General features: G+C 29.9%; 1 protein-coding gene across 1 annotated transcript; it reads right to left on the bottom strand.

Annotated features, from left to right (window-relative positions):
- Nucleotides 1-5,749: 5,749 nt before the first annotated feature.
- LOC115722418 (uncharacterized) lies at nucleotides 5,750-11,226 on the bottom strand. Its single transcript, XM_030651620.2, has 12 exons — nucleotides 10,940-11,226; nucleotides 10,160-10,301; nucleotides 9,181-9,276; nucleotides 8,903-8,979; nucleotides 8,555-8,634; nucleotides 8,364-8,424; nucleotides 8,137-8,204; nucleotides 7,956-8,037; nucleotides 7,555-7,638; nucleotides 7,386-7,463; nucleotides 6,987-7,106; nucleotides 5,750-6,163 (listed from the first exon to the last, which is right to left on the bottom strand). The coding sequence occupies exons 1-12, from the start codon at nucleotides 11,105-11,107 to the stop codon at nucleotides 5,987-5,989; spliced, it is 1,233 nt and encodes a 410-aa protein (XP_030507480.1). The 5' UTR covers nucleotides 11,108-11,226; the 3' UTR covers nucleotides 5,750-5,986.
- Between the last annotated feature and the right edge of the window lie 62 nt (nucleotides 11,227-11,288).

Genomic DNA, 11,288 nt, shown 5'->3' with positions numbered 1-11,288 from the left:
TGTATAGAATAAATGAATATATTGATGTACCCATATCTGTTTTAGTATCCGAAATAATTTTTTAATCAAATTTTTTCTCATGGTCATGTACGTTATAGTTATTTAAGACATCCTGCAAAATTTTAAGAAATTTGGAAAAGTTTAACATGCGGAAAATTATGTTTACAGTGTGTTGCACGCGTGACTATTTTATTTTATACGAATGTAAAATAGGTTGTTTGAATATTATTTTCTATATTGTAAATTATTCTGAATTTTTCAAAATTTTGTAGAATATCTTAAATAGCTATAACGTATATGAATATGAAAAAAAAAAATTTAGACTAAAATTTTTTTCTAGATGCCGAAACAAGTTAAGGGTGCACCAGTACATCCCTTTTAAGGGGGTACATTGTAGAATCACCCAATCTTATATACTACTTTTTAATGAAATTGTTAGATTTAAGAATTTTTGTCTAATTTAATTCAATTTTAATATTTCAGTGATTGTTTATGTACTAAATAATGTTCCACAGACTTTGATATCTACCAAATCATTACCCTTTAACTTTGACATGTATTAAATCATGTCCTGAACTTTTATGTTTGTTAGAATTTTTTTACTAAAATTTGACAAAAGTCCTTAAATTCAACAATCTCAATAGTTCAGGGGACATTTTTAACGACCTTAAAAGTTTAAGGGACATGATTTGGTACATGTCAAAGTTCAGGGGAAAAAAATTCTAATTAACCTTTGAGTTTTTATGGGTTGTTATATGAATTTTGGTTACTATTTAGATTAGTTTTGATAGTGTTAAGAGAATTATACCATATACTATTTTTAATTTTTTTTTTTCAAATTTACAGTTTGAGATTTCTATGTGGGTTGCTATGTAGATTTTAATTACGATTTAAGTTGTTTTGTTAGTTGTTATATGAGTTTCTATGTGGATTTTCGTAAAAATACAAAAATATATATACATATATTTAAAGTGTAAAAATATAAAAATCCTATTATTATTGGTGTAACTAAGGTCACGTTTGGCTAAGACATATTGTGAGTAAATTAGAAATTATGTGAATTATTTCAGTTTTAAGAAGAATGTTACTTTATATACTATTTTTTAACTTTTTTTATTTAAATTTATGGTTTGGGTTATTTTGGTGATTTTTATGTGGGTGTATGTGAATTTTAGTTGCGATTTAGGTTGTTCTATTGGTTATTATGTAAATTCTATGTAGATTTTTGTAAAAATGCAAAAAAAAAAAAAAAAAAAAAAATACTTTGATGTGTAAAAAAAAAAAAAAAAAAAACCTCTTATAAATTATTGTGGTGATTCTCTGTATATTAAATTGTGTCCCACGAACAGATATTATAAAATATAAATAAAAAATAAAAAATAATTAAAATATTAAATGGGTCCTCGTCGGGATAGGGAGTGTCATCCCATCCCCGCCCTGTTTAACATTCAAGGGACAAAAATGATCCCCGTCCCTGCGGGCCCATCCCCATGTGAAAAATAAAAATAAGTTGAGGAATACTTTTTTTTTTTATATCTATTAATCAAAAATACTCTCATATTATATTTCATTAAAATATATCCATTTTTGTTAGTGGATTGTCTAATATACCCTCATACATAATTTACATTAACTTAAGGGGTATAATAGGGACATTATCTACAAAAATGAATATATCTTCAAAAATATAGAAATAAAAATAAAAATTAAAATATATAAAATAAAATAAGTATACAATGTAATTTCTCTAAAAAAAATATGCATGTCTAATCGAATCTCATGTAACTTTTTTTTTTGGGTTGAAAGCAATAAATATATCATTGAACAAGAAATCATTGTTCAACACTCTAATAACCAAAAACATCTTATCCCAAATACAAAAAGGGAAATTTGTCAACCAAACAAGTTGTTCATACTAATCATGCTCTCGATTTTTTTAGTCTGTTAAAAATTTCTCTTAAATTATTGAGATTGTTGAATTTAAAGATTTCTATCAAATTTTATTTAATTTTACTAATACAGTAATTATCTGTGTACTAAAATTATGGCCCCCAAATTTTAATATCTACTAAATTATATATTCAAATTTTAATATGTATCAAATCGTTTCTCTAAACTTTTTTCAATATTAAACATGTTAATAAAATTAAATGAAATTAAACTAAAAAACTTTCATAACCGAATAACTATTTAATAGGGTGTATTGTAGCCCTATCCTATATATATAGAGATATAATTTTGTCCTGTTATTGTACTTTCACGGATTGTAATCTGTGATGTACGACAGCCGTCAGATGAGGGAGTTATTTGATTTGACGGCTGAGATTTGATCTAGGGGTAATTAGGGTTAAAAAGTAGAAACGTACCCTGACACTCATTTAATGTACCTGAGACCCATCTAATGTACCACAGAATACATTCTGTAAAAGTACATTACACGACAAAATTATATCCCTATATATAAGCTTTACAGTGAAGATTGAAGAAGGTTTATGAGTCCAAACACAAAATATATATTATTGATTATAAAAGAAGAAGGCCAGGTGGGAGTGGGACTATAGAACTTGAAGTTATAGTATTTTGAAGGTCCACGTGTTTCAAATTATTGCATATTATTGTTATTATTATTATTATTATGATTATTCAAGAACGACAAGTGGAGGGATAGAAATATTTAATCAATTATTCAATGCTATATATATTTATTGAGATTGAGTGTAACACATAATCATACTTATTATACATTAATTAATACATACATATTTATGTTGAACTTAAATAATATAATACTTATTTTCTAAACTAAATAAATGTGGTAATATGGTTTGGAACTTTAGATATATTATAGCAAATACCTTTCTTATAAATTTTTTTTTTTTAACTAAAATAGGTAATATAAATAATTTATTTAGTTAACTTTTATTTATTATTTTAAAATTTAAAACAACTAATTAATAAAAATATTATAAAATATATTTGTTTATGGCAAAAATGTATAAGTGCCTTAATTTAAAGAATATTTTGGACAAAATAATTCCAATGGCAAAAGACATAGTCTCCAAGTGCGATAATTCTAGAGTAAGCCAACACTTTCTATAAGTGGCACCTCACGATTAGTTAACAATATTATCTAAAAACTATTTTTCTAAGTTATACCAGACCCGATACTTAATTACACTAATAGCAATATGACATCGAGAAAGATGCTAAACACCAATAATACTTTTTAGCAATTCTTAAAAACTTTTTATCTAGGACTAATACATAATATATATTTGATTGTTTCAATTCAATACTATTTGGACTTTTAATGTATACATAAATATAAATAACCCCAGGGAAAAGCTCATTGAGAAATAGTTAAATCCTCCAACAAACTATCACGGTAAATATCTCTCTCTGGTTTTCTTTTATTCTTTTTTGTAGACTGAATTCATTCCATTTTATATAGCCGTATTTCGATATTACGTGAATTGTGATAGTGTTTTAGTTGGTGTATATACTGTTTGATATAATCTGTGTGATTCGTGAAAGAATTGGTTATATTAAGGACCAGTGATCACGATTCTGAAGCAACTTTTCTGTAGTTTAATACCTCTTGATCAGATTCATTGTTCAAGTTACCTTAAGAGTTTTCTATTTTAATTTTCTTTGTCTATCGTTTGTTGCTGTAAATGAGTTCAATGTTTTTCTTTCTTTTTGTTTCACAACTTTTTTTATTCTTTCTTTTTTCAATGTTTTTCTTTTTTTGTTATAGGTTTGTTTTATATTGATTTTGTTCTATTTTGCGCCATTATTTATGGCTTTGGCGCCTTACAAGGCTTTAGCACCTATTATATGGTTGGGCCCCTAATTATTTAGGGCAGTTTGTTTAAATTTTTACGTTTTTCGATATTGAATGTATAAGAAAATTTTGACACATTAATATTTTAAAGTTAATAAGTTATGCACTATACAGATTTATTAGTCGGAATAAAAAGATTATTTTGGTTAAGGTATGTTTTAAAGAATATTTTTAATTGAAATAATGTTTAAGAGTGTTTACTTTAAACGCTAATTCCTATTAGCTATGTCTTGGTTTATATTTTTTTAGGAATTTTCAGCATAAAAGGAAAGTATTTAGAATTTTAGTATTCAGATTCTAATATTATAATTAATTAAGTAAATTGAAGAATAAGAATCTTGAGGATCTTGTAATAAAAGGAGGTGGAAACACTAATGGTCTAATGAGAATATATTGGTTCATATATATTTGGGAAGTCAAATTATTATAAAAATTTAGTTTGTTGTCAATATTTTGGGAATGTACCAAAATTATTATATTATTTGTATTTTTAAAGAATTTTTGGATGAGTGGTATTAGTTTTTTCGATGGAAGAAATGGAAGTACAAATTTGATGGATGAGCTTCGCCATTGTTTATGGCTTTGGTACCTTTTAAGGTTTTCACGCATGATTTATGGCTGGTCCCTAATTATTTAGGGTACTTGCTTAAAATTACAAGATATCATGAATTGTAAAAATATTATAAAATTTAATAGCTAACAATTATCGTATATAATTATGAGATTATTCCCTTATTAGTTTATTATAGATAACATAATATTAATTTTGAGTATATAAATTATAAATATGAATTTATTATAGATAACATAATATTAATTTTGGTATATAAATTATAAATGTGGGATTTGGTAATAAATTGGAGGTAGGGACATTAATTGTGAATTGAGTACTTTGTTTTATTTTATTTTTATTTTTGGGAAGATATTGAAATAAATGGGAAGTAAATGCTAATGAAGATTGAGATTATTGCCTTATTAGTTGTATAGGAAGATACTAATATGAATAGTTTTATAATAATTTGAATGGTATAATAATTAGGAGGTTACATATTTAAATAATAAATAAGGAAGCATTATGTCATAATATCGAATTGGATTAATTAATATTAATTTAATATTATTAATTAAATGTACGATGAAGTGATATTAGGAAAATGGTACTTTTGAATGTGAAAAGTGCAATCTTAAGTTTTAAGGATATTAATACAATTTTATTTTAATTTAGGTTGAATAAAGATTATAGATACCATGTTTTACGCTATAAATAAAATAATAAATAATTTGACTTACTAAAGAATCTTGACATGTTTTAGTCTATAAATATTTTTTAGAGATAAAATGAAATAATTAGTATATAATATTTTGAATATTTAAGGAATAATGGATATTAAAAGGAAAATTTTATTTATGTTTGATTTTAAAAGAGTAAGAGTAAGGAATAGGGATCCTATGAAGGTTATGAAGTAGAATGCTATAATTTAGTTGTTACTAGCCAAAGGGTAATCCCTTTGGCTAGTTCTAGTATTTTATAGGGAGATCTAGTTGCTTAGTCTTGGTAGTTGGTTGATTCTCTTCAGTTTGAATAGTTTTCTAATTAAAGTTTTATGCTATTTTTTGATTTTTTTTTTCAGGTGGAACTTCAGTATTTATTGAGTTAGGAGTGTTGTTTGAAGATGTTATAGCTTTATTGTCTAAATTTCCGGGGGCAGTTTTGTCCCATGGGGCTCGCTCTATGATTTTAGCGGCCCATGGTTGGCAAAGCATGCTCTGCGGTTAGACGATAAGCTATCCTGGTTCGAGGAGGTTCCAGCGCTGGTGGCGGACGTGGGCGTCGTAAATTCATGAGTGATTTAGATCACTTTGTCAAAAAAAAAAAAAATAAAAAATAAATAAATAACCCCAAAATTAATACATGAACAATCCATTTATTAAATCAAAACCTGAAATTAAAGCATACATTTATAGCTTAAAATAATGGCCCAAACAGAAAAAAGAACAGAAAAAAAAAAAACTTATGGCCATCAAAAAAAGACACCTCAATTTCCAACCATTTAATTTAAGAAACACAATTTTCTTTCTTTTGTTGTAATTGATGAAAGTTGGAAAGTAGCATTTCATAATTAAAGGAATGTTTTTTTCCAGTTAAAGAACCCCAAAGAAGGGGTTTTTAATAGCAGAGTCGAGTTCGGAACCAGCAGAACGAAGAACCGGAAAGTCAACCTTGTCCCGGGGAAGAAACAAGAACTCGCCACCTTCAATTTTTTCAAATCCACACAGCTCAAGAAACTCTATGCCTCCCTTTACAGCTCCAACTCTTTCCTGTAAATCCCAACAATTTCAACATCACAAAACAGAACAAATAAAACCCCCCCGAAAAGCAGAAGCGAATAGCTCTTAATACCCGAAATTCAGAAGTGACAGGTCTTAATAGTAATTGGCACTCTTTTTCAGTAGTGTTTTTGGTGCAAATTCAGTATAGTAACACTACTGAAAACCGCTTGTGAATACTCTTTAACTGATAAGCATAATCAATTTACCTAAGCCTATTTAAGTAGGCTGTTCGGTCACAATAGCTCTTCATACCCGAAATTTGGATTTGACGGGCCTTCTTATAGTCTTTAACACTGCTTTTAAGTAGTATTTTGGTACAAAATTCAAAGGTTTAATTCAAATAATCTTCAAACTGGTAAGCATAACCTATTCACCTACGCTGGTGGGCTGCTCGGTCACGATAGCTCTTAATGCCCGAAATTTGGATATGCCAGGTCTTAAAGTCCTTAACACACTTTTTAAGTAGTGTTTTTGGTAAAAATTCTAGGGAATATTTGAAAAATCTTAACTGATAAGCACAATCTATTCACCTACACCTATTTAAGTGGGCTCTTCGGTCGCTTAGTCAAGCAATACCGATGAGAATTAACCAAGGAAAAATACAACTGCTTTCGACCTCCAAGCATTTCTGGAAAGGATTGTGATGATAGGTAATCACAATCGGTATATTTTATATTTTGTTTCGAGTAAAATTTGTAGAAAGGAATATAACAAAGCAACTCCACTAATGAATTGAAGCTATAGTGTGATACTTAAGACTGAAAATAATGGTTATTTCATCGAGCAATGTGAAATAAGAACCGTCCATTACCTGAAACGATTGGTTGCTGAGTCTAATTTTTCTGAATTTTTCCTCGTCGGGACTTTTGACAACATTCCCTAGATAAGTTAGAAGTGTCTGGAAAGCTCTCTTCACTTTGGCATCATCCTCCTAATTTGTTCCATAAGAAAACACATCATGTCATTCCAAATGAAAATCTTATAAAACGATACTCAAAAATCAACATCAACAGTCTTCATCCATTGTTGAAACTAACATATTATGTTTTACTTTCGAGTTACAACATTTTACACTACTTTCTGACCAACACTTTATCCGAGCACATGATACAGTCAGGAAATTTTCATTTTTTAAAAACTAAAGAATAAGATTGCAATAGCTATCATTTCGGTTTGCACTTTATTGATGTTTGTGAATTATAGTTTTTACCTTGTGATTCTGTTTGAGAGAACGTAAACACTCCCTCATTCGTTCCACTTTGGTGACAGGCTTAATAGGCAACATGGGCTGCAGTTTGGACACAAAGAGAAGATTTTTAAACGCATGAAACGTAACTGACATTCAATTGGACAGATAATTCATCCATTCGATACCATACCTTTTTCTCTTCTACAACTGGCGGAGGAGGCTTCGCAGTTGAAGGATCTTCTGGTGGCAATCCAAGTTTTCGCCTTCTTTCAGCCTATCAAGATAAATAGATGAATTGAGAATATATAGAAAACTTACCGCAAACTAGTGACTAAATATTGCATGTCCAGCGTGCGCATAAATTGGCGAGGCCATTTCCATCATTAGAATTTATAGAAAACGAAAAATGGACGGTTATCACTATTCGATTTTTGTGGTATTAAATAGCTTCCCGGTTCATTCACACACTAAAACTACAATAATTTCATTGCAGTGTATCTTTTTATCGGCATAATAGAGTTGACTAATGAAACGTACTTTACAAAAACCGAACAATATTTGGACGACAAAAAAGTGCTAATATCTCTATACCTTGTCTTCTTCCAATTTTTGACGAATTTTTTCCCGAGCTCTTTTCTCTTCCTCCTTCTCAGCTTTGCGTAAGGCCATTATTCTGTCAGATAAAAATAGATAATAATAATAAAAAAAAAGGGGTTTTTTGATGTCCAACAAGAATAAAAGGGGAGCAGAATAGGTGAGAATGGGAATATACCGCTTTCTTTCATTATCTTCCTCGATTCTTTTTGCTTCTAACAGTTCTCTTCCCACACGGATCCTCTCCTACAATGGAGAAAAGAAAATAAGAAGGAACGTTTTATTCCATTGGAAGAAACAACTCCCGAATTTGGAAAGTGAACCGTCCTACTATATAACGTCAGTAACAAAGCAAAAGCACAGAATGAGGATAACCGAGTTCTTATTTCATCACACAAAAAATACCTTTTCTCTTTCTCTTTCCATTCTCTTCTCTTCCTCTTCTTTCTTCTTGCGAGCCTTCTCCCTTAAGGTGAGCAAATATCAAAGTAATAAGCGTTCCTCAAATGCACCTTATACTTCCCCAAAATAACTAGAGAAGATCGCATTGATAAAACACACAAATGGTAAACAATGACGGTCACTATTCAACGCACCTTAGCTCTTGTTGTTTGGCTTTCAATTGCTCTGGTGTAAGGGAAGGTTTTGGAGCCTCGATTTTGGTATTGGCTGGTACCTGTAAATACATAAGCAGATCAGAATTCATCCTTAATGTGGTATAGAACTGCAAGACAAAAACAAATGACCAGACATCCAAAAACCATTCATATAATTAATCGAGGAGTTTCGTATTTGTGACAGACATTGCAGTTCTAAGGGAAAAAGTTTGTTAGTAACAACGATAAATAGTTTCTAAGGTAGAGAATAGAACTCTAGAAAAACCGATCGATCAATAATAAAAAAGAGATAACTTTAAGCAAGAAAGGTTCACCAATTTATCATACCATAGGCATCTGGTCTATGTCAGAATCATTCTCGTGTTCCACTACCCAATTTATCGCAGCCTCCAAGCTACCATTACCTGACCAAATTATTTTAATAAGGAACAACATCAATGTAGATACAAACATTATTTTCTTTCTCATGACATATACATACATTGATACATATATAAGAACTTACTACATGGAGAAAGAAAGAGAAAAAAAAACCGAGCGGTTTCCTAAGAATCATAATATTCATAAAACATTCAAACATACTTATATCGTTGTAATGAGCTCACCAGAATAATGAAGTGCACGGGTTGCTCGAGCAGTTGGAAAACCCATTGCTTCAAGCTCCTCAAGTATCTTTTTGTCGACCTCAGGAACAATCAATTCTAAACAAGAAGAGCAAGAAGAAGAAGAAAAATAGAACTCCGATAATTAAGGAATTATCATAAAAAGAGCAACCGTAAAAAGGGAAAATAGCATGTCACGTTATATCATTACTTCAATTTATTTTCCACCATTAATCACTTCGTTTTCAGTTCAACTTAGAAAACCCGAAACACTAGAAGCCAAAATGACTGATATAAATGTCTGTCGATTTCGTTTTGTTGACAACAACAAGGGGAATCAATGATACACTATCACACTCTATCAAATTTGGTTTGTATACTAAACAACTAAATTTACTAGACCTGTATCAAAATCCCAGAAGAAGATTTTAAACCATGATATGGTGCATCAAATACTATACAATGCTAACCAAGTCCTTAGCAAATAAAGTCCTATACAGATGTTTCAATTTCCCACGAACCAATAAAATGCCATAAATCTCCAACCATATTCTCTAAACACACTCTTTAGCGGGAGTAACTCTTAAAAAAATGAGCTTCAACTGTACAAAAGGGACTCTATATAATAGAAAATGGATAGGGAGCTCTCTATTACTCCAACTTTTTGCGAAATGTTTTTAATAGTATAATCAAAAGCATTACTATTTTTTCAATATTTCATTAAACTAATCTAAATTATAAAAATAAATAAGTTTAACTTAAAGTAGAGAACATAAGCAGAGTAACATTAAGGAAAATGGCTCTCTACATTTAACACTGTAGTTATTTTAGCTAAAATTTGGCTAAAAAAAACAGAGTGCTCTCGAAAAAGCCATGATTCAACCCAAGTATACACAAAACAACAAAGCAAGAAGCATTAAAAACTCTACTACACAAACTAGATTCAACGCCATAGACGAAAACAATAAGCTTAGGAAAGTACCTTCCGATTGGCTAGAACTTGAGCCTGCTTCTCCAACCTCAGCAGCTGCTTTCGGTACCTCCAAACTTATTGGCTTTACAGTCTCAGATGTCTTATCAACAAACTCAGAATGTCCAGTTCTCTTGGTGTGTAAATCACTTTCCTTCAAGATCAAACAAATCAAACCCCAAATAACAATAATCAACTTCACATCTTTAAAATACAAATTAACAACACAAGTCTTGATCTTTTCTACTGTAGAACTAAAAATTAAACAAAATCAAAAGAATATTCCGAATTCCCCTAAATGCAAGAATATTAGGAATGCTAAACTATGCTAATCCATTAAAAATCAAACCCCAAATAATAATAATCAATTTTACAATTTTAAAAACCCAATTTAACAACACAAGTCTCAATCTTTTCTACTGTAGAACTAAAAAAAATTAACAAAATCAAAAGAATATTCCAAATTTCCCTAAATGCAAGAATACTACGAATGCTAAACTCTGCTAACCCATTAAAACTTAAAACCCAAATAATAATAATAATAACCAATTTTACATTTTTAAAAACCAATTCAACAACACAAGTCTTAATCTTCTCTACTGAAGAACTAAAAAAATCAAACCCCAAATAATAATCAATTTCACAATTTTAAAAAAACCCAATTTGACATCTCAATCTTTTCCACTAAAAAACTAAAAAATCAAACATTCCTAAAATTCTGCTAATCCATTAAAACCAAACAAGAAAATAAAACAGAATCAGCAGTAAGAGAGAGTGAAAAAGAAGTAATACAGTCTTGGATCGGCAAGGTTTGCCGCAAGAAGAACAGACGAGGTTGAGAACAGGCTCGGTTGATTCAGCAAAGTTGGAATGAGAAGTAAGTTCAGCGTGTTGTTGGGCTTCCTCTACTGATCTGAGGAGAGCACCGCAATCTCCACACTGGAGAGAAACGCCCGCCATTGATGACGGTGGAAAGCTTTGAGTTTGGGAAATCGATAAAGGAAAGGAATGGTCTTTCCCTTACCAAAGGAATATAAATAAAAGCTGTAACGTTTTCTTTCGGTAAAGTATATTCCCGATAATCAATTTGCGACATAAATATTTAAATTTAAATCTCGGGAACAAATAAATAAATTTTAAT

This window comes from Cannabis sativa, chromosome 9 (genome assembly GCF_029168945.1).
Source record: "Cannabis sativa cultivar Pink pepper isolate KNU-18-1 chromosome 9, ASM2916894v1, whole genome shotgun sequence".
NCBI lineage: Eukaryota > Viridiplantae > Streptophyta > Magnoliopsida > Rosales > Cannabaceae > Cannabis > Cannabis sativa.
The sequence above is the reverse complement of the archived record's forward strand: the minus strand, read 5'-3'. Positions and strand labels throughout refer to the sequence as shown.

Bases quoted from the DNA above. Each gene is read 5' to 3' on its own strand.
- LOC115722418 (XM_030651620.2), bottom strand. From the start codon at position 11,107: ATGGCGGGCGTTTCTCTCCAGTGTGGAGATTGCGGTGCTCTCCTCAGA. The intron at 9,277-10,159 runs GTACTTTCCTAA...CTTCTTGTTTAG, and splicing joins AAGTTCTAGCCAATCGGAAG to AATTGATTGTTCCTGAGGTC. The intron at 8,635-8,902 runs GTATGATAAATT...ATGTATTTACAG, and splicing joins ACATAGACCAGATGCCTATG to GTACCAGCCAATACCAAAAT.